At 39.8% G+C, this 23,704-nt stretch overlaps 2 protein-coding genes across 7 annotated transcripts in view; both read left to right on the forward strand.

The window, feature by feature from the left end:
* Positions 1-4,828, forward strand: part of LOC126996594 (neurotrypsin-like) — a 46,705-nt gene extending 41,877 nt beyond the window's left edge. For both annotated transcript variants that reach the window (XM_050857201.1, XM_050857200.1), the window contains exons 7-15: positions 42-204; positions 310-519; positions 1,638-1,754; positions 1,981-2,168; positions 2,278-2,443; positions 2,551-2,706; positions 2,966-3,075; positions 3,985-4,093; positions 4,246-4,828. In XM_050857201.1, coding sequence (XP_050713158.1) covers positions 42-204; positions 310-519; positions 1,638-1,754; positions 1,981-2,168; positions 2,278-2,443; positions 2,551-2,706; positions 2,966-3,075; positions 3,985-4,093; positions 4,246-4,557 — 1,531 coding nt within the window. In that variant the 3' untranslated portion in view covers positions 4,558-4,828. The remainder of the gene's footprint in view (positions 1-41; positions 205-309; positions 520-1,637; positions 1,755-1,980; positions 2,169-2,277; positions 2,444-2,550; positions 2,707-2,965; positions 3,076-3,984; positions 4,094-4,245) is intronic.
* Positions 4,829-8,925: 4,097 nt separating this feature from the next.
* LOC126996595 (zinc finger protein 16-like) lies at positions 8,926-21,785 on the forward strand. Of its 5 annotated transcripts, none has more exons than XM_050857203.1 (5): positions 8,967-9,061; positions 11,003-11,071; positions 14,291-14,392; positions 15,070-15,294; positions 16,653-21,785. In XM_050857203.1, exons 2-5 carry the CDS (start codon positions 11,005-11,007, stop codon positions 17,429-17,431), a joined length of 1,173 nt encoding a protein of 390 aa, XP_050713160.1. In that variant the 5' UTR covers positions 8,967-9,061; positions 11,003-11,004; the 3' UTR covers positions 17,432-21,785. The 5 variants fall into 5 exon arrangements, with proteins under 5 accessions (XP_050713163.1, XP_050713160.1, XP_050713159.1 ...); XM_050857202.1 differs by lacking the exon at positions 8,967-9,061 and adding an exon at positions 9,105-9,423; XM_050857206.1 differs by lacking the exon at positions 11,003-11,071 and having other exon boundaries at positions 8,926-9,061.
* Positions 21,786-23,704: the final 1,919 nt, after the last annotated feature.

The following is a 23,704-nucleotide window of genomic DNA, read 5'->3' on the forward strand; positions in this document are numbered from 1 at the left end:
GCAACCGAAATTACAACGGTGGGTGCCCACTTGCGTTCCAGTGATGAAGCGGAGGTCCTGTGCCAAGATGTGGGCGTCACTCGGCTCACGAACAACCTCGCCACCGCCAACATCCCTGGAGCCGCTCTGGGCGTGGTGTATGTCAAACACGCAGAGGAATGGGGGACTATATGCGACGACGACTTTGACAACGATGACGCCAAGGTGAATCACACTGATTCATGGACATGACAACAGTATTGAGAGCTGTATTTGATAATAATGCCCGCATCCATTTACTGACGCCCCATTGTGACGTTTCTTCGTCAGGTCATCTGCCGAAGTCTCGGATACGAGGGTGGCTGGAGCCTCGCATTCAGCAGGGCGTACCTGGGGGTAGGAAGCGAGGATAACGAGGCCTTGGTGGACTCACCTGGCTGTCAAGGCGACGAGGAGTGGATTGGTCGATGTCCCCTCGTGACTTTTGGCAAAAGCAACTGTTCCCACATAGAAGATTCCAGTGTTTTCTGCTATGATGGGGTTAGTGATTTACAATTCCAGCGTTGTAGCAGGCTTTTTATTTTCTTTGCTTGATTGGCATGTTTTGTTTGGTGCATCATTTAGGATACTTCTTCCTCTCCTCACCTGCCACATGACCTGTACCCCGCAACTGTCATGAACCACCTCATCATTAATCCTATATTAAGCCCCCTTTACACTGTGCCGACTCTGGGCCACGACAACCCAGCGACTTTTAGGCCCCCTTCACACTGTGCCGAATCAGCATCCGACTATCGTTTCTAGACCTCTTTTCGACCATGTGCGACCCCTTCACATCAACATTTCACACCCAAGACCTCCCAATCCCCGAGTCGCTGGGTTGTCATGGGCCAGAGTCGGCACAGTGTGAACGGGGCTTTATTAATTAGTCCATGTAAGTCACAGACGTTCCTTAGTATGGTCCTTTTTGCACTCCTTACCATCGCATTCTAAACGCCTCAGACCACACACCTGTTTTCACTCCTATCCAGCTTGCAGAAGCGGCACCAAAGTTATATTTCTATGGAGACCGTTTGCTGTTTCATTTCTTAATTTAGTGAAGAAAACCAAAACTCTGATAGTTCAAACATTTCTCTCTCGCTGTAATCCATCATTTTGCTATCTGTCCACAGCATATACCTTCCCTTTAAATTGTCGCATACACTTAATGTTATTGTACTAATCCAAAGCTTCACCAGTTACTTCAGTATCACAGTTTTTTTCCTTTGAATCTTTGCTACTTTATCCAAAATTGTTTTATGTTTATCTGCGTTCAGTTACTTCTGGCAAGCTTTCAACGAATCAATATTTTTACACAGTTAAAGGTGTTATTATGGTTATTATCGCCGCCTTTGCCGATTCACTCAATCTTTTTTATATAGTTTTCCCGAAGTAAATCGTTCGAGATACTCACCTTAGGATGTTGCTTTGTGTATGTAGTGACTAATTGTATCAGTCCGCCTTTTGAGATATTTCGGTAACGAACAAACAGACTAACAGCCATACAGACAAATGAACAACGACGAAAACATTATACCCCTCCCTGGAGGCAAAAGATTCACAACAGTATGGCTGAAACCTTCGTGAAGTAACTAATTACCTCGATCATGTCCTGGCAGGAGGCGGAGGTGCGGCTGTCAGGTGGCGGCAGCCGGGGGGTAGGACCCGTGGAGCTGCGGCTCGGCGGGGAGTGGGGCTCCGTGTGCGGCTCTCGCTTCGACGACTTCGATGCTCAAGTAAGGACCAGCACCATCACAGTCTGCTGGGCCCTCAGGCTCTCACCCATGACGTATATTGCCACATTCTAATTTGCGCGAACTTCTCAGTTTCGTATTGCCTTGCACCAACACTGATATTATAAACACACACACACACACACACACACACACACACACACACACACCAAGAACAAAGCCTGGTAGTACATGAACTCTGAAGAACCTGTGCTGCGGTTCGCCTCAGGTGGTGTGCAGGATGCTGGGCTACAACGGGGACGACAGCCAGGCGTACAGACAGGCGGGAGACGTCGCCGGCACCGTGTGGCAGATGCACCTGGACTGTCTTGGCCACGAGGAGGACTTACAGCAGTGCCGCTTGAGGTTCAACAACGAGACCTGCAAGAGCACCGCCGGAGTCATCTGTTCTTCCACGTAAGGATAAATTTTGTCAATGTGTGTGTGTGTGTGTGTGTGTGTGTGTGTGTGTTGCAGTCAGATATAAAGCTCGTCCCATCGCGGCATTATCATAATTTCTCTAAAGGTCTGGAGGACTAAACGCGGGCCTGCAGTCGCTGTTGCCGCGGCAGTGTGGGGACGCCAAGGACGCCTCCACTCAGTTCCTCACCCGCCTCGGCAAGGTTCGCTTCGGTGCTAATCCTTCACGTTTCGACTCGCCGTGGCTGGTGTCGCTGCGTCGGCAGAAACTGGTGAGGTCGTTTCCCTCGTCCATTACCCTTTGCCTTTACTCTCATAGAGCACTTTTGTATTCACAGATTTTATTTATTGACTTATTTACTGAATGATTTTCCCTCAGGGTTTAAACCCACCAGGAAAACTACACTGTGGTGGCACCATAATATCTGAATTCTTCGTGGTGACGGCTGCACACTGCCTCCAGAAGCTCGGCGCCCTCAACCTGGTGGTGCGCGTCGGGGACTACAACGCCGACCTTGTAGAGGAAAGCGAAGAGGTGTGTGGCAAGGGGTGGGGGAGGGAGGCAGGGCTGTGCCATGAAAAGAGCTTCATTAAATTCACATTTCTGAGGTTTAGGAAACCACAGAATTATCTATATATAGGGTGCGTAAAATGTTTAGATACAATGGGATACCATTTTTTGGTTGTATAGCGCCCACAAAGGTAAGAAAAACTAATTTAAGTAGAATTATAAGTAGACATATAATAGCATTTCTTTGCAACAGATTGTTATACCTTTTCATTTTCATTTGCAGCAATACTTTATTGACAAAGTTTGGAGACATGAGGAGTTTGGAGTAGATTCCTTCAATGACAATGATATCGCCCTTGTGAAGGTGGAGGCGAAGAATGGCAGAGGAATAAGGTTAGTGGAGATAACAAGACTAATATGACAATAGGGATGTTCAGAATGGCTCTGTTGTGTTCATCTGCTCATCAGTGATCTTTCCAGAATTGACTGTCTTGTTCACTCCTCCTCCGATGGCTCTACTCTGCATTTTTCAACATTATTTGCCAGACATATAAGACGTCCCAGCATCAGTTATATACGTAATGCTAGGAAAAAAATTATAAGCCACTTAACTTCTAACCTTCTAACTTCTAAACTCCATAAGTTTCGAAGTTTTACCTAAAAAGTCATTCACAACACGGATTCCAAAATAAGAAATTCAGTTTGTCCAACCTGCTGACCTTTTATAATGACCTTCTGAGTCTATATCACTGGACACGGTTCGTCATATTTTCAAAGGACTTTTGATAAAGTTCCACACCAATTTACAAAATCAAGCAACTAGGTATTTAGAATAAAGTAAGCAAATCGATTGCAAACTGAAGGAGCAACAGACAACATAAGGTAATGATTAATGGTGCTGCCTCAGAGTGTGCACCGGTCTCTAATGGTGTCCCTCAGGACTCGGTTCAAGGACCAGTGCCATTCATAAGTTGCATCAACGACATCAGTCTTGGACTCAGTCTTTTCATTACTAAATTAGTTGATGCCATGGATTGGAAAGTCAGCTCTCCCCAGATCATGACTGGCAAAACCTCCAAGAACTATGTGTTGAATTTCAACTTGGTCTGACAAATGGGAGATAACCTTTAATACGTATAGATAAACTCCAGATCCTTCAAGTCTGAACTAAAAATAGGAAGTTTGATCATGAAATATGTGGTGTAAAACTCAAAAGTGTTCAGTGTGTTAAATATTTACATCTAACTCCAAATTTTCCCAAGAATGCTTTGAAGCCGCATTTATTTCTCCATCTGGACACAGGTTTGGGCCCCGAGTCATGCCCTTGTGTTTGCCGCGGGTTGGTGAAAGTTACGAGAATCTTGAGAACTGCTCCATCATTGGCTGGGGGCGCACCACACTTCTCGGAGAAGTAAGTTCTATAATTTACAGTAACACAAAGAAGCAATTGTACTTGTTCGATGTCTCTTGTCATTTTTTTTTTATTATTATTATTATTCTTGCACCCTTTTAAGACTCCAATCAGCCCTTGATTTTTTTTTATTAACTCTTGCAACCTTTCAGGATTCAAATCGGCCCTTTGAGGGAAAAGTCCTCATCAGACCAGACCGTGATTGTGAGGAGGCATACGTCGGGGGCACTAACAACTTTACGTCATCGTTTGTGTGCGCCGGAAGTTCATTTGGTGAAGTTAACTCTTGTCTCGGTGATTCAGGGGGACCTCTTGCTTGCCGACGGCCTGGAGAGACAAGGAAATCGTTGTATGGCATCGTATCCTTTGGAAACAGTTGCCAGCCTTTTTTGGCACCAGACAGCTCCACACGGATTACAAAATACCTTCGTTGGATTTACGGCAAGATATCTGGGAATAGATAATGACGACTGTATCTGTTCCACTTGCTTAAAAAATAAATGATCTGAACAGACGTCCAGCAACAGCCATCTCTCCCTGGATGTTCAAAAGGGTATTATAAAATGGCAATCAGCTAGTCTGTTCAGCTGTAAGATTAAGCAGATATTTTTTTTCTCAAAACATCTGCAATACATGTTCTCAATGCAAAAGTTAAAAGGCTTTTATTAGGAGGATTTCCAGCGAGTCATCCTGTAAATAAGGTTGCCATTATGAAAATTAAACCCATTGATAAATTTTTCTTGTATTTTTTTATATATAGGCAGCTGAGAGTGAGCCGAGTGTGTAAGAAGCGAAATGAATCTAGTGTAACCGTTGGTATCAATTAGGCCCTAATTGATACTAATACTATAAAAAATAGTAGCCTATTTATTAGCGTAATATCGTGCTGAAAAGTGAGTGTATTTATTTTATCAGTGAACCCTATACTATGGAACGGACACTTGCCCCAGCCATGTCATTAAGCCGCGAATTTTAGAAAATCAACCGCTTTGGTGCGAATCGCCATAACTCCCTTATTTCTGGGGCTACAGAAAAGGTTTTGGTATCAATCGACGGCAAAATGAAAGAGCTGTAATTTTTTTAAATAGCGACCGGGCTCGAAAACCGACTCGAAAGGGTAAAAATCGGTAAAAAAGGGTAAAAATAAATTCGCAAAAAAACACTCGGATAAAACTTTTTGAGTTCCCAACCTTGAAACCCACTCATTTTTTTTAGAATTTCAAAAAACTTACTTAACAAATGATTTAGCCCTGCCAATGTGCTTTCCAATATGGTGCATAACATTTCCCTACTCCCAGTAGTTTTGTCGCTAGAGCTCGAAACGTAAACCCTGTCGAGAACGATTTTGACGAACTCCAGACACTTTGCCGTTTTTGTCTAGTGTGGCCTTGCTATTGCCTCTAGAAGACTGTAATTTGGCATGTAGCCCCTCTTGGCAATGTAGTTTGACCAACTCGAAGGATTTTTTGATAGCTCGATTCCAAGTTCGTCGTCAAGCCGTCACAAAATAGCCTGTTTTTCGCCCCATTTGCCGCGATTTGGACACGTCCTAGTTTTTTGCTTATTAACTTTATTTTTTATTTATTTAATGCTTTCCAATTTTTTTCTGATTATTAATCTGTATTATTATTAATCTGATTATAAATCTGTATTATTATTATTAAAAAATATAGCTCATTTATTTTGTCGTCGATTGATACCAAAAACTTTACTGTACTCCCAGAAATAAGAGTTATGGCGATTCGCACCAAAGCGGTTGATTTTCCAAAATTCGCGGCTTGATGACAAGGGCGCCGCAAAATCAAAAGAGTAAGCCGTCCATTACTTGAGTTGTCACTGATTTTATGAATGAGTCTGCACTTTAAATTATGTTTAGGAAACCTGTTCCAATCACGCATGATGCGCGGGAAGTATGTGTGCTGGTATGCTTCAGTTTTGGTATGGTGTGTTTGGTATTTCTGGCTGTTGGTTGCGAATACCTGCACTGATTGTTTGTGCAGTGTAAGTATATATTATGAGCATCAATGTTTATATGTTTGTGACTTTGTACGTAACCTAAGTTTAGTATGCGTGTTTGTCTGTTTACGGTATGTAAAGGAGATCCTATTTATTTGTATCATCCCCGGGGGACATACGGGGGCTTCTTCTGCCTGATTTCCGGGCACCACACATGTTGTTTCATACGCATCTTGATGACAAGCGTTGGAGAGACTGTGTATTGAACCTAGCCGCCAGGATGTTAATAATCAATGTTAATATATCATTGTTTCAGGGTGTATAGGTGTCCCACACCGTGGAACAGTATTCCAGTGTAATGACCCCGAGACGCGGATAGATTCCAAGAAGGCATTGAGCCTAATTTCTCCGTGATGCATTGTTTAGCATGCTGTGCTTGGTTACGAATCAGCGGGCCCGGGTTCGAATCGCGGCCCGGGGAGTCGGCGAGCAGTTCATCCTAAATTTCAGGCTGGTCGATGAATGGCAGAGTTCGGTTGTCGAAAAGTGGACACCAATGTATTTGTGGGGTGGACCTGAATCCAGCTGTGCGGTATGGAGTGTGTACTTATGATGGGTGTGACTGAGTTATCTGGTAAACCGGAGTAATTTACATTTATCAGGGCGGAAATGCATTTGGCAGATGCATTATCACTGCCAGCGGGCGTCCAGGTGATATAATCGCAACGGTGAAATGTATTAAATTATTTATTTATCAGAGCACTTGTTGGAAGAAGTCAGGCTAGCTTAATCCGAGTTACCTTCATAGGTTAAACTTCCATAAATTCAAGATAAGTATATATGCTTTAGGCTTACGATAGCTTAACACATGATAGTGCGTAGCGTCACGTTTTGAAAGATTTAGTAACCCTTATTGTATATTATGATTATTTGATTGGTACCGTGTGGTTACAGGACGTTAGCGGCTGGAAATAACACATCAGGACCAATAATCACAACTCGTTACTGGGGATGGGGGAACCGAGCACTTCCTGCAAACCGAGTAATTCGGTACTGATTACTCTTCGGAACCGAATAAACCGAGTACCGAATGATTATTTTGCTCACTCGACTGGTAAGCGGGCAGCAGATCGTACAGGGTGGCAGTCTTATCACCAGGAGGCCAGAGGGTGGGGGGTCAAAGTGTTGCAAGATATGAGAAGTGTTCATATTCGTCTGAGGACAGATGACTTAAAATAATGTCTTTAACATCCCATGTTAAAATCATACAATATTAAATTTTCTTATTTTCAAAGAGCTACGTACAGTACTTCATTCATGCTCGAGATAAAGAGAAGGATCAAGGTCTACAGATTTTAAGACATCTGTCGGTACATGAGGCAGCTAACTAATACACAAACAATTATTTCACGCCACCAGTGTTGCGCACAATTTATGGTTTTTAACTGTGATGATTAGTTTCATTCCCCACACTGGTGATCTATATGAATAATGTGACCTAACATATAACCGAGTAAACCGAGCAATACTCACTCATATCGAAGAACCGAGTAAACTGAGCAGTACTCATAACCATGCCCAGAAGTTGTTATTGTGCTTGTGATTGCAAAATAAAAATAAAAATTTCTTGATGGCGGCAGTGTTTGCCAATATTTCTGAGCCGACAGTCGTCACGAACGTCCTTCATTAGGCGAAGACTGTCGTCACGAGTCCCTCATCATTCTTAAGTAGTCGGCACAGACGACTGTGCCGACAGGTAACAGTAAAAATTTGAAATATGGCCCCGACAGTCGTCATGACTGTCTCAAGACAAGCCAAGACTGTTGACGACAGTCTTGACGACTGCCCCCGACCTCCCTCAGACCTCAACCGGAAGTGACGGTTGGTCCAGACTCTTGCCGACTCTTGTCGTGAAAGTTTAGCATGGAATACTTTTTTGCGCTAACCCTCACGACTCCAGACTCCCGTCACGACGTCGGCGCAGCATTCGGCAACAGTCTCAAGACCTCTTTCAAGACATTTCTGACCCTTTCACATCAACACCCAAGACCTCGTGTACCCTAGAGTCGTGGGTTGTCATGGCCCAGAGTCGGCACAGATCACACTGTGCCGACCCTGGGCCACGATTACCCACGACTCTAGGGTACACGAGGTCTTGGGTGTTGATGTGAAAGGGTCGGGCATGTTTAGAAAGAGGTCTTGAGACTGTTGCCGAATGCTGCACTGACGTCGTGACGGGAGTCTGGAGTCGTGAGGGTTAGCACGACATGCTGGCAATTAGTTGGCCGAATGTCCCAGACAGTCGGCAAGACACCAAGACCCCAATAAAACCTTCCCCCCCTTCTTGGAGCGTGGGAACCAACTTGTCAAATGGAAAAGTCGCTGGGTTGTCGTGGCCCAGAGTCGGCAGAGTGTGAACGGGGCTTTAAATCGATTAGTACTCGATCACTACTCACACATCCAGGAACCGAGTAAACCGATTAGTACTCACTCAAATCCAAGAACCGAGTAAACCGATTAGTACTCACATACTATCCAAGAACCGAGTAAACCGAGTACTCGCACATATCCAAGAACCGAGTAAACCGATTAGTACTCACACATATCCAAGAACCGAGTAAACCGATTAGTACTCAGTCTTATCCAAGAACCGAGTAAACCGGTTAGTACTCATTCATATCCGAGAACCGAGTAAACCGATAGTACTCACTCTTATCCAAGAACCGAGTAAACCGATTAGTACTCACACATATACAAGAACCGAATAAACCGATCAGTACTCACTCAAATCCAAGAACTGAGTAAACTGATTAGTACTCAGACTGAAACTTACACCCCCATAAATAACATAAGTAAGTAAGTAAGTGTCAAGTAATCTTCACACCTCGGGACAGGAATCGGACGAGGGCTGTTTACAAGCATCCAAAATGGCGCCGTTAAGTTAGATACATTACACGTATGTTTTGGAAGTTCTCCTCTAAGTAAACGTACATCACAGAGCACCAAAAGCAGGTAAATCATTAGAGGAACACAATCGTAATGTTCTTCAGCGTGTGTGATAGCCCTGATGAAGTGAATGTAGCCGCGAAGTCAGCACAGGTCTCTCCGTTGGTCAAGCCGGAAATACCGCTGTTGTTGTCCCTTCCGAGGTAGGCCGAGGGGGTCGTGGCCGCCCAGCCGTTATTTTCTGTCACATCCCGAGCCAGGGCAGGGTGTGGCCGTGCCGATGTGGTGTGCCCCCTCCCCAGCAGGCAGGCAGGTTACTGAGTCACTGGTGAGGTGCCGGGGCGTGCCGGGGAGGAGCTAGGGCCGGGAGTGCCGCCGTGACGCCCTCCACACCCTCGCCCCGGCCTGGCCGCTGGGTGCACACAAAGGTAATGTCATGCAACACATGCAGCGCGGCGCCGGTAATACAGCGGTGCTATTGCCTTACAGTTCAACGGGGTAATATTGACGAGAGGGTGGCCACCTCTTGCCAAGTTAACTCTTACAATATGGATTCTTGTTTGGTCCCTGAATGCAGTGCAGTGACTTCCGGCAATTAAAAGGGGGGGTCGAGGGGGCAAAGTCCTCTCCAATAGGGGAATTGTTGGGGACGAAGCTCCCCTATTAGGTAGGTTACAGTAGGCTGTTAGGTTAGGTTAGTTTTAATTTTAATGGCAGTTGCAGAAATATGCAGCATGGGACAGGACAGGGCGGTAGCAGGGGTGGGTTCACTACGCAGGCCGGTGGTAACGGATGGGAGCAGGGCGGCAGTGGGTGCGCCTCAGGCATTGAAAAGTCAATCATTTACTGATTTTTGGGAAAAGAATACTATCCATAATAAGAAGCATTAAATTTTGTCAAGAAATAAGCAGTCAGTGTCTCGAAAATAGCAGCCTACCCTCTCGCCAATAAACCCTGCTCACCATTAGGAGTTACTTAATTGTGGCTGTGGTGGTGCTAGTCCCCAGGGGTGAGGATAGTACTTCAGAATTACACCCAACTCACACCTGGCTGACTTTTTATGGTAATTTTAAAAAGATAGATATTTCTGGCCAATGTTGAAAATGGGGTAGCCACCTCTTGCAAAGTAAATACTTATATTATGGACTTTTTTTTTTGGTTCCTGAATGCTGGGCAGTAACAAATAACTTCTGGAAAATAGAAGGGGGCAGTGAGGGGGGCTAGGTATGTTAGTTTAAATTTATTTAGTATGTGGTGTGGACAAGTGGAAATTTGCAGCATGGGGATGGGTCCACTTCGCTGGTCAGTGATCTTGGATGGGAGCGGGGCAACGGCGGGTGCATCTAAGGCATTGAAAAGTCAATCATTTAGTGATTTCTGGAAAATAAAACTCTCCATAGTAAAAAGCATCATAATTTGCCCTGAAATAAACAGTCGGTGTCTCAAAATTAGTAGGCTACTCTTTCCTCAACAATCCAATTTTTTAGACATTCCATTTATGCGCCCTGATATATCTCGATTTGTAGGTATTTAACCAACTAGTACTCATTGTTATATATATATATATATATATATATATATATATATATATATATATATATATATATATATATATATATATATATATCCTCTACTAACCTTCAAAACTCCCAAAAAAACACAGGAAAGAGTGTAGACATAAAAACAAGTGTAAGTAGGAATGGTCATAAAATGGGTGTGGGAATCTGCATGGCCACAAGTGGCGTAGTAGCCCAGTGTGATGAAATGTGGAGACATAGTAAGGTCAAAGGGGGCTAAGTCCCCTCATTAAGAGGTATATGTATATTTACCTGTCTTATGTTGACCTTAAGGGGGTTGAAGGAAGTGAAGCCCCCCATAAAAATTAGCCTGTTGAATTTACCTGTGGTGAACTGTGGGCTTTGGCTGCTGCAGGATGCTATGGGCTGCTCTGCCTGCCCTCCCTCCCCCCTTGTAGGTAGAAATGTGAACACTCCTTTTGGATTTTAGCCATGATGAGCCGCGGGTTTTGGCAGCCGCGTGACGCTATGGGCGACTCCGCCTCCCAGAGCTATGCAGGTTAGCACCCACATTTCATGGTTTTTTTTAAACTTGTTTTGATTTCTACACTCTTTCCCATGGATTTCTGGGAGGTTTAAAATTAGTAGAAAATGTATGACAACAGAAGAGCAGTTGGTTAAGTAGAAAACTAGATATCAGAGATTTATTGGTACAAATATTTACCGAATTGTCATGGTTATATCTCTCAGTGTGTAGAATACTGTACATTCTATAAATACTCAGTGGTAAAATGTTGACAAAAATTAATTACTTAATATCTTTTCAAGTGGCACCTTTGGGTAATTAAAGACATATAGGCTAATCATGTTTTCCTGACTCCTGAGCCGACATATTTTACTCTTGGCTACAGCATCTTTACTGGTGTTGATTGGTGTCCCCTCAGCTAATTCAGAGGTCAAGCAGTGGCTTTCAAGTTAAAACTAGTTCAATTTCAGTTAATTTTCTTTGCCCTTTGCCTTGAAAGCTTCTTCCCTTTTAGTAATTTTTGCTAGTTTTCTTATATTCCTTATTATCTCACAAATTTAAACCCTATAATATATCATTTGTATTCTCTTGTATTTATAACTTTGGCAATTTTAGTTAATGTAATTCATCAAGTATTGTATTTGATGGCTTATAAGATGCACATTTTATTCCCAAAAAAATCTAGGGAAATCACCCTGTGTCGTATAAGGTCAAGGGTCAGCTTTGGGTTACTGGTAGTGGAGTTTTAGTGCTGCAGTGGCCCTTAAATTAGACTGCAAACATCTCCGTAAATGTTAAGGTGGCAATTGCTTCTACACTGACAAAGGCAATTTTTTCCAAAGGTAACAGTGTATAACAGTAGTACTTACCGGTACTTCATATAAAATAACATCAGTCAAGAAGAAAATTAAATGACAACATTTAACCATGCATGTACACCTAAACAAACCAGCAGACAGTTGTACATCGAACATGACGACACACTCAAGGCCCACTGCGTTTCCTTAATACCAAGCCTGGGTTCAATGATGTAGGACAAACCTTCTTCATAAAACTGTTTAAGTTTGTTTAATTAGTAGACACAAACAATATATGGATGATATTGACGAGATATTGAGAAGATAGGTTATTATTCATTATCAAGGTGTAGAATGCTAAAAAAAATAATATGTACAAACTTTGTACCCATTACCCCTCTGACAATGTTGCTGTCTACACTATATTTGTTTACGTCTCAAAGCAGGACTCGAGTCTCTGAGAAGGACCAGTTCTGGTAGGTCCCAGTAAATATTAAAGCTTTTAAATGTAAAATATTGGGATTTAATAAGGATCTGAATATATATGAAACATTAAAAATGACCTGATAGTGGGGAGGGCTACAAATATCAGGCGAAAACCCTTCACCTGAGATTCGTAGTTTAAACCAGTTTATATATATATATATATATATATATATATATATATATATATATATATATATATATATATATATATATATATATATATATATATATATTTATTTTATATATATATTTTTTATTATTATATATATATATATATATATATATATATATATATATATATATATATATATATATATATATATATATATATATATATATATATATATATATATATATATATATATATATATGGCAGCCCAAATTGAAGTGTGTCTTATAAGCTGTCAAATACAGTATTTATCAAGATTGTTGACAGAAGCTGTGGAAATAATGAGAAAGCCAATGAGTTGCATTAGTTCAGTATCTGAATAAGGAAAATTTGGGGAAATTGCCTCCAAATGTGTTTGACAGTGAATAACGAGACTTATGCACCTGATTACTTCTTAACTCCATCTTCATTTGTATTTGATTATTTTGTTTTGTATGATAGTTTCTTTATCTTCAACTTTCATTTCTTAATAATACTGTAGGTGTGTAGTCATTGCAATTGTACACTATAATTAAAAATCGATGACAAAGACTAGCACAGTCTGGATGTTCTTTGCTCTAACCCAATACAATCCTCTAAAATTCTAGGCTAAATCCAATGACTAGGCACTAGACTGCCACTAGTAGAGAATGATTCCCACTTACCAACCTCCATATATTCGAGTGACTTATTGAATGACAAACTTGATTATCCATAAGTGACTCATGATTTCAAGTCCTTTGCAAGCAATACACACTGGCCTGCTGCTAAGGATGCCAGGAGTAAGGTAGGGGACCATTTACCTAAGTGTGATATTAATTCATGTCTATTTTTTGCATGAATAGTTCTCTTATAAGCAGTGAAGTTATCAACCTATTCCAAGATGCGGGATACACCCATTATCCTTTTTTTTTATTGCAGATTATTCATCTGATCACTTAACAGAAATGTTCTCAATGTTTCAGCTGGAAACAGCAGCACCTCCAATAAAACATTGTAATTATCATCAATTGGAGTTTGAAATATCTTTTTTGCAATATTATTGCAATATTTAGAAAAGATTTTGAAAATTGATACAGTAGGATCTCAATTGTGACAATAAATAGTTACTGTCAAAAGTGTTACATCTTTTGAAAGGTACCAGTAGTAACGATAGCAGTATTTTTTTAAACTGCAATCACTCCCCAACTTATAAACATTTAGTTACGAACAAGCCTGTCTGTCTAAATCCAAATTTTGCATATTGCACTGTTTTGAGAGTTTAAATGCCATGCAGTAGATCCCTGTACAGTTTTTTGTTTTTTGATCTTAGTGATCATACAGGAGACAGTCGTGGTAATTTTCATATACGATGATTGTACAGGAAATGCTCAGTGATCCGCATCTGCATCATCCACAACTACGTCTACGATCTGTAAACCTATCAACATATTCTCATAAGATGTGGTGTAAGAATTTAAATAAAAGGATTGCTCTTTTAACTCTTCCTAATTTGTGGAGGTTACTTATTTCTTGCATATGAAATAGCCAAGTGGATCAATTATAGAAGTCCAGTTAATGAAATTTGTAGGACCATTGGAGGTCTGGGTACTTTTTTCAGTATCCTGTGATAACATGGATACTGCAATCAGTACTATTGTGTTTTAGAATATGAAGTCTTAAAGTAGTATGACAGTTTATAATCTAAACTGCATCTTTCCATTCCTTCCACTTTAATAATTTTCACTTTAAGGCTATGAGAGGCATGTTTTATTTGTCAAAAGTTATTCTTCATATCAGTGGGTGAAAATTAATTTTGTGAAAATCTTCTTCCTTTTACAGGCAGAGGTATGGATCATTTTTTGAGTGGCCTTGATCATGGAAGTAACCCATGGTATGGCTCCCGACCCACTGTAGCCTCCCATGAATTTGCTATTGGCAATAGTAAGTCCCATTAGTTTTTTGTTTTTTTAAGGACACAATGAAGAGGTTAGGATATGGGTCATGTAGCAGACAAGTATTTTTTCTTTTAAGAAATAAGATATTGATACCAAGTGTCAAGACACCTCTCCATCCGAAATTGACCTCTCTTTTGGTCACCCTGTACTTTTTTTTTTTTTTTTTTTTTTTTTTTTTTTTTAATAAATAAAAAAATAAATAAAAGCTACGAATCCTGGCCCCAGGCAGTCAGTCAGCATGCAGCCCACCCAACTGCTCATCCTCCCATTTGGGCTGGTTGATAAACGTGTACCTGAGGAACCCTGGGGAAATTGAGGTAACCCAGATTTCACAATGGCCCTGTGTTTCAGTGTAATGGGCACCACAGGCTTAATGGCCAATGTGACAGGGATGACCACAGAGGGCACACACAGCCATAGTGTATACACCCAACTTTACTTTTAAATGAACTCATTGCAGTTTGACAACGTGTATGTTGAATAATTTTCCCATGTCTTGAAACCCACCTTGCTTTGTGTGAATAGGACATTTAGATAAAAGAAAAACATTTTTATATGTCAATAGATATTGTATTTAGCTGTACTCCATATCAGTTTATGATAAGGAGCTGAAATGTGAAGTATTTGATTGCTCTAAATATAACTATTGTTTTCCATTTTCAGGCTCTTTTCAGTTGATTCCAATTCCTGGAAATACAAACAACCATAGTGTTTACCAGACTGTCGCAAGTCAAGTAAACTCGCAATCAGCCTTCCGAGCCCCAACAGAGTCTCCTAAAGTAAAATCTGAGAAGGATGATGAAGACAGAAGTGGTACACCCTCCCCTTCAGTAGCACTCACACCATTATCCACCAATATGGCCCAAAACAGTAACAAGGCCAAATCATGTAAGTAACAGTCAGTAGTAGTGATTGTTTACGATAAACAGATTTTATCATGTATCAAGATGAGCCTTACATACTACTAAAAGAGGAGATTGATTGGGACAGAGACAGCATGTATGTAATTGCTCCAGTCTGGATCTTACCCACTGATAGAAGATGAAATAAGGCAAAAATTTATACATTCTGGTGTTTGGGCCATCTGCAGAGAAGACATTGAAGGGTTTGTAAAGAAGAAGCACGAATATTCAATAAAAGGATATGGAGGCTGAGAGACCACCAGATTAAGAGACAGAAGGGTTGAGCAAGTCATTAGAGAAGGATGTGGGAAGGGAGGTGTTTTTGCAAAAGAAATTATTTAAACAAGAACTATAGTCGGTCCAAATTAGCTTGGCCAATTCTGGCTCCCTTTCACTTGGCATTGATGAGATTATAGACTGTATCAAAGACACGTACCATATATATATGATTGAGATAATCTGGCTTCTTTCATGATTAAAAATATTGAAACTTAATTGAATAATAACACTCTACTACTTAATCAATCACATCTCCCAAGGAAGTAAAAAGTCAATATCAAAAGTTTTACAAGTTTTCAAGGGAGAAGGGCCAGCACTGCACTGAAATAAGCGATGATAGTAGGCTATCTATAAAGTAATGCACACTTTCTTCATTTTTCATTCATATTCATTCTCTTATATATAATCCAAATAAAATATATTCTATAATAACTGAATGCTGTGGCTTGGAGAGATGGGTAGGCTACGTATGTACGCTCAGCGCAACAGCCACAGATACGAAACTTATTCCTCAATACAATGATTCCTACTTGTATAAAGCTACTGTAGAATATATTTTTTATGTGATTATATTTGGTATGCATATGTGAATGAGCTATGTAGGAAATAATGACAGAAAGTGTGCATTACTTTATAGATAGCCTTCTATCATCGCCTTCAGTGCTCGTTTTGCAGGGCCCGTTCTCCCTTGAAAACTTGCAGTATTATGATTGTACTTTGTTTCTTAGGTGATGTCATTGATTGTTTAAGTAGACTGTCGTTATTCAATTAAGTTTCGAATATTTTTTAATCATGAAAGAAGCTAGATTATCTCAATCATATATATTTGGTATGTGTCTTTGATACAATCTATGATATCATCAACAGCCAATCAGATGAAAGGGGGGCGGAGCTTAGCCAGAATTGGGGAGGGGCCTCTCGGTGCAAATTGGCCAAGCTAATTTGGACCGACTATAGGCATCTTTTTCCATGCTAAACACCTCAGATTAACTTTGAAAGAGAAAGAGCATCAAAGTTAGTTTGTTTTTTTGTTTTCCCACTACAGTTTATTTTAACTTGTTGCAGGTGGAACTGGACGTTGGGATACAAAGAAAGTCTGCAATATTTGTGGAAAAGTACTTTCTCGTGGCGACAAACTGAAGAATCACATCCGAACCCATACAAACAATTTCCCCTTCCACTGTGGCACGTGTGGTCAGGGGTTCCTCCGGTCTGAGGGGCTTCGCGTGCACACACGAATCCATACAGGAGAGCGCCCATATGTGTGCATTGTGTGCAGTAAGGGCTATACTAGAAAAGACAAACTCACCAGGCATGCAGTTGTCCATACTGGAGAAAGACCTTTTGTGTGTCAACATTGTGGGAAGTCCTTCACACGGAAAGACAAGTTGCAGCGGCATGAGATGATTCACAAAGTAGACAAACCCTTTACCTGTGTGCCATGCAACCTGGAGTTTGTGCGTCAGGAAACCTTCAACACTCACATGGAAAAGAAACACCCTGAGCGCCTCCCTTACACTGTAGTTCAGCAGCCTCGCTCTGTCAGCCCATCATATCAGCCTCAGGGAGTCAATCTTTCAAATTTGTCGGAGAGTAAAAACAGCAGTAGCAGCACTAATACCAAGGCGTCTGCCAGCAGTCATAAGTTGTTAAGCACATTACCCACAACAAGCTCTACACCAGCACTCCTGAGTGGAGCATCACAAAGTGGCAGTGGTAGCTCTTCACCCGCTGGACATTCTCTCCTCAGTGGCACATCCCTCCTCAGTGGCACTTCCATTTTCAGTGGCACAGTACTTTCAAGTGGAGTCCAAAATGCTGGCATTGGTGGAGCTCATGTATGAAGATATATTTAAAAATGCCTAACCTTCCTAAATCAGACATTCATTTGGTAATTATTTAAGTCTAGCTGCTGGTGTTTGCATTTAGATTTTGATACTAATATTTCCATATTCTTTTAGATTATAAATATTTATGTGTGTAAATATATATATATATATATATATATATACATATATATATATATATATATATATATATATATATATATATATATATATATACATATATATATATATATTATATCAGAGCTGGGCATTTCCGATCATCAGTCCAATCCTCCGATCTTCCGATCTCATCAGAACAGGAATTGGCGATTGGAATGCAAAGATTGGATCATTTTTGTAAATGGTAATCAGACTGTGGAGATCGGAACTTCACAAACTAACTTCTAATCACCAATCTCTTAAAAAAAATGTGGTTAACGTTGTCATGGCAACAACTGACTGCGGACATTTTTAAAACCTCATGACTCACTTCTTACAATTATTTTTATACACGTTGCTAAATAGTTACTTCAATAAGCGTCTTTATTTATAATATCAAATGATGATTATTGATCGTTAATTTATTTAATCCTGGTAAGGTATCGTGAACGAAATGAGCAGGCGCAAAGTCGCTTTACTTTCTTGGCGGGACGTGTCACACGACACCATGACAGTGTGGTGTGGGCTGCAGTGGAGGACTTTCCGCTCACTCCAGTAACCGAGTCGCCTGCCTCAATTGCCAGTTTTGCATTTTCTACTGCAGTGTAACCACCCTCTAATGGCGGCAGCGGCAGTTCCTTTACGGGAAACTAACAAGACCTAAACTAAGAGTGGGGGCTTTGACCCCCTCCTAACGGTGTGTGTGTGTGGGGGGGGGGTTATGCTAAGTCTATTGCACCCATCCACCACTCTGTTGGTAAACCAATTCTTGCCTATGTCTTTGTTGAACCTAAACTTATCCAACTTAAACCCATTGCTACGTGTCCTAGCCGGCTCACTTATAATCAAAACCTTATTGCTTATGTTCTTCTTGTAACTTCCTTATTTATGAACCAATTTTTTTTATTCAAAAAGCTATTTCATCAGGAATGATAGGAGATGAATGATCACTATCGTTTGTTTTTATACAATAGTAAAAAATATTTCCTAAATATCGATGACAAAATATTAAAAAACTGACAAATATTTGTCAAAAATCTAAATAAGTTCATACAATAGTTAGAATAGCAAACATAATTCCTTTTTCATACTCTCATAAACTGAATAAAAAGGGTAGATTTTACCCGAAAAGGCCGAGAGGTCCCATATGGGACTGCGTCACCGCAGGCCGATAGGTCCCTTATGGGACAGCTACTTTACACGCGTATCAAAACTGCGCTTTCACTGGTAACGCTGCTAATTTGGCTTGAGGAGTAGGCTACACTGTTTCCCCGGACCATCACCACCTCCCCCACGCACCCTACCTCTGTCCCATAGACCGACCCCGGTAAAGTGACCACCACCTCTGCCACGCCAACAACGAGTGCTACGGCAGCTGTAGCAACGGTTGCTGCTTCTGCACATGCCCCTAAACGTCCAAGGGGGACCAAAAAGGCTGCAATGATGTCGGGAGATGATGCACGCGGGCCAGTTATACGGGGTCCAATGCAGGCGGCCAGTCCTCCTACGCCTGAAAAAAATCAAACTGTGACTGCCCCACTGTCACAGAGGGTCCAAAAACAAACAAACAGGCCCATAATAGACTGGGAAAAGGCCCTGAGCGCACAACGGACCGAGTCTGACACCTCAGCAGTCCAGCCCAGCTCGGAGGGTTGCACGCGCCACCACAATCTCCAACTACCGGCGATTATTCTGAAGCAACCAGGGTGGGCTAAGCAAAAATATTTCACATGCTGATGTATTTATACTAACAGCTAAAATTGCAATGGACAGAGTCTGGCACCCTAGCAGTCCAGCCCAGCTCGGATCGAGGGTTGCACGTACCAACACAATCTCTAACTACCGGCGATTATTCTGAAGCAACCAGGGGGAGCTAAGCAAAAATATTTCACATGCTGATGTATTTATATGTATACTAACAGCTAAAATTGCTTCCAGGTCATTCTGCAAGAGTTGATTTTAAGACGATTAATGCAGCTGTGGGGGGGGTATCGTCGGCCTTTATGGGTTAAATAAATGCCTAAAATAAGAAGCTAAGATAGCTTTTTTTTCCCTTACCATGTCCTATATACCAAAAGAAAGGAAAAATAAAGATATAAGCAAATAATTAAGTTATTACTTATTTGAAATTATTACTTAAAGAATGCCTAAAATAGGTGTTTCTTGTAAGTATTATTTTTTAAAAATGATGATAATATATTATAAGTGTTAATGATCGGATGATCGGAATGAAGTGATCGCAACAGCAGAACTTGAAAAATGATTGGATGATCAGAATCGGATCAGTTGCCTAAAGTGATCTGATGATTGGGGATCGGAACAGCAAAAAAGTGATCGGCGCCCACCACTGATATATATATATATATATATATATATATATATATATATATATATATATATATATATATATATATATATATATATATATATATATATATATATATATATATATATATATATAGCCACACAGTAAAAGCTCAGTTATCTGCAACTTGACATTACCCACATGGGGACTCTTGTCCGGACACCTAGCACCATATCCTCTTCTTGTGCAGATAATTTGTAGAAATTTTACATTAAGACTGAGATGCACGAAACTATCGCAATATACATGTAACAGACATGGGGTGATTACTTAGGTTATGCAATTGATTACGATTACTTCATATTTTCACGATTACGATTACAATAAAATTAGGTGTAATCGATTACGATTACATGATGTATTAATCGTGATTACAGGAAGGACTGAAAGGTGAACTTGCAAATTTCATACACATGTACCATACTAAATATTTAATTGTTTGAATTACTACAGATAGAGTACATACTTGCTGTACGAGAAACTATTAACTAAAACTTTGCTAATGTAATCGCAGAAGTAATCACGATTACGATTACTTAAAATAAATAAGAGGGTAATCGATTACAATTACTTGAAAAACTGTAATTGATTACGATTACAGATTACAATTACCCCATGTCTGACATGTAACATGGTTAAGTGGGAAAATGATTTGTAAAACAATCACAAAATTAGCATAATGGATGAGTTATGTCGGGAATTCGTGCAGATGGAAAGAATTGCACCAACAAGTCCCCACAACCAACGCCTCAGTGAGAGTTTAGGGTGAGTTGTGGAGCCGCCGGTGAGTTTGTTTTTAGTGCAGTTTATAACTCTGTTGCTGGTGGAACTGCAGCTGTATTTCGTTTTTGCCTTACTACCACAACCTTTTCAAGTGTGCCAGGATGGTCCTCTCTTTAGAGAAGAAAAAGGAAATTTTGGCAGTTGGAGTTAGGCAAATCATGGAAATGCACAGCTTATCAAGGTTATAGGCATTTAGTGGTCAAGTGGTGATGTCACAGGCTTATGCCTTCTGATTGGCTCGCTGTTTTCTGCTCTAAAACACTTTTCTATTTTACTTCCCTCCCAGACATTACATAAATGCATATTCTGCAAGTATGAACAGTATATCAAGGGACCTGCAGTATTATCATTTTCCAAGTCAATTCAGCCCATCTAAGCATCATGACCTCCCTATCATGTCAAATTTTGTGATAATATTAAACTCAAAATAAAATGCACCCCCTTCTGCCAGACACAGCTTTGCCATACCCAAATAATAAGAATGGTCCTAAACGTCTGCAAATTTCCTGGTGTTGATATAAATAGTTCATTTTAAAAAACCCTCTTAAATCATTTTAACAGCATTATATGCTTCATACAAAAGAAATGGTTGATTACTTTGATAATATTAGTATAAAGAAACTACCCTGTATATGCACTTCAGCGTTGCCCTGTGTGGGAAATATTTACTCTGCTAAAATTTTGAAAAATGGCACTGTCTGGTAGGTACATCCCCACTGCAAACAGGCTGATTGACAATTTAATATTCCATGTTTAGTCTGGAGTTGGCTTGTAAAAATCATGAAATTTAAGAGATAATAATGCTACTCACATCTACAGTTCTGCCATATTCCTATTATTTCCATTTGTGACATCACACATGGGGGAAGGTTATGGCCAAGCCCAAATTTGTAGGACTGAATAAGTGTTTTTATGTATCAAATATTGAATGAAAAGATTAGAACACATCTTGAAAACTAGCAGATTAGCAGACATGCAACACAGGTTAGGTGTGCAAATTCTCCTGACATGACTTTAAGATAATCTGTACAATCTTTAAGGATCATAAAAATTCCTTTGACATCATCCAAATTTCTCATTTATCTACAATATCCTTGGCTGAATTAATGCAGATATCCCAGTTTTATGTGTGCATATATATATATATATATATATATATATATATATATATATATATATATATATATATATATATATATATATATATATATATATATATACACGATCATGAGTTGAGCACGCCAAGACTGGTGCCAAAACATTATCAGTGTTCTCAGATCAACTGAAGAAGGGAAGTATGTTCCAGAACAAATCTTTGTGGCCAAAGTCTTATTCTGGAAGAACATGCCGAAATGTACAAATGTCAGCAGAAAATTCAGCTAACCAGCTTCACCTACCAAGATTGACTCTTCATGAGTCTCAGCATCATGTGTACGTGGGTGACAGTTCATGAAAAGGTAAAACAAATGTCCATCGATACAATTGGACTCAGAATTGGCTGGGCTTGGTTGGTACACTGTGCTGCAGCTGCACTGCACAGCTGATGAAAACTGCAGATGCCAAAACTGTTTATGAAGTGGGCTGACAGACAAGAGAGACAGATTTGCACCAACATGAAAACCACAGAAGCTTACTGGTGTCATATACATGTATAACTGAAGAGGCTACTCAGATATAGATATCTCCAGTACATTAACCTATAAACCTTCATTATTAATTCAATCATAATTGTTGAAGTATTTAGTGAATTGCCAAAATGAGTATAATCTTTCATTGTGTACAGTAGAGTCCATCAATCAAAACTGCAACAACTCTATCCAGGTCTGACTATTGATTTTGTCTAAACTTTCTGGATCCCATTGTTTTGTTTTTTAGCTAATATATATATATATATATATATATATATATATATATATATATATATATATATATATATATATATATATATATATATATATATATATATATATATATATATATATATATACACACACACACACACACACACACACACACATATGGTGAGCTGACCGGTTTTTAATCTATATTTCTATATGAAAGAAAACCTATTGAAATATGTGTATATATCTATTAAGATATTAAATCATATACCTATTTCATTTTTACAGAAAAATATTCAGGCAAAGAATTTCAGTTGGTGTCTGTTCCATAACCTGACTGCAGATTATATAAGTATGAAAAAAGATAAATATGAACAGGCAGTGGCTTTGTGTATTTAATTATCATCATCACCATCATTATTAGGTTTCTTCCTCTTCTATAGCTAGGATCAGTGGTCCAAGGGGCCTCCATCTAGTAGGTGTATGGTAAGATGTTAGAACTGAACTCTGAATTCCATGGTTTTAGTCATGAATATTTTTTAATACCTTTGTTAATTGGCATGATTTATGCTGCTGGTTAACAAAGGATTTTAGGCTTGAGGTTGCCCTGTGACCATTTTTATTATTCATTCTTATCTTAACAGTTAAGTTCTGTCCAAGATCCGAGTATGATATAATTCTTTGTCAACCTTCATAAGTACCAATTGGTTTCATTATGTAAGAGTATGTGATGCATTAGATTATGCAAGTGAAGGCTGACTGTAGATCTCAAAAAATTCAATGCTTTAAAGTATAATGTATGTAGTTCCTTGCTCCCCTGTTAAGTAATTTATGTTCATACAGAATTGAGTGACTGTCATGGGAAATAACTGGTCAGCATGGTCACAAAAGGTGATGTTTAAGCACCTTGTTTTGTGGATATTCAAAACTTGTACTCATTTTCAGTTTATAAGTGTGTGAGCTTGCAGCTGAAATCCTTTACTGACATTGTTCAAAACAAGTGAGAGGTCTGTTTTTCATGTATATGCTGGAGATCATCTGAGAGTACATATTACTTATATTTTTTTATCAGAACTTTCAGCATAGTAGTTAAAATTTCAGTCTTGTGTATAATTTCTCATACTACATGTATTTTATGTTGAA

The sequence above is a fragment of the Eriocheir sinensis genome, chromosome 10 (genome assembly GCF_024679095.1).
Source record: "Eriocheir sinensis breed Jianghai 21 chromosome 10, ASM2467909v1, whole genome shotgun sequence".
NCBI lineage: Eukaryota > Metazoa > Arthropoda > Malacostraca > Decapoda > Varunidae > Eriocheir > Eriocheir sinensis.

What these genes read in the sequence shown, in the direction of transcription:
- LOC126996595 (XM_050857203.1), top strand. Translation starts at nt 11,005, where the DNA reads ATGATGAGCCGCGGGTTTTGGCAGCCGCGTGACGCTATGGGCGACTCC. An exon ending in CGCCTCCCAGAGCTATGCAG is followed by an intron (nt 11,072 to 14,290) that starts GTTAGCACCCAC and finishes TTCCTTTTACAG; the next exon opens with GCAGAGGTATGGATCATTTT. An exon ending in TGAATTTGCTATTGGCAATA is followed by an intron (nt 14,393 to 15,069) that starts GTAAGTCCCATT and finishes TTCCATTTTCAG; the next exon opens with GCTCTTTTCAGTTGATTCCA.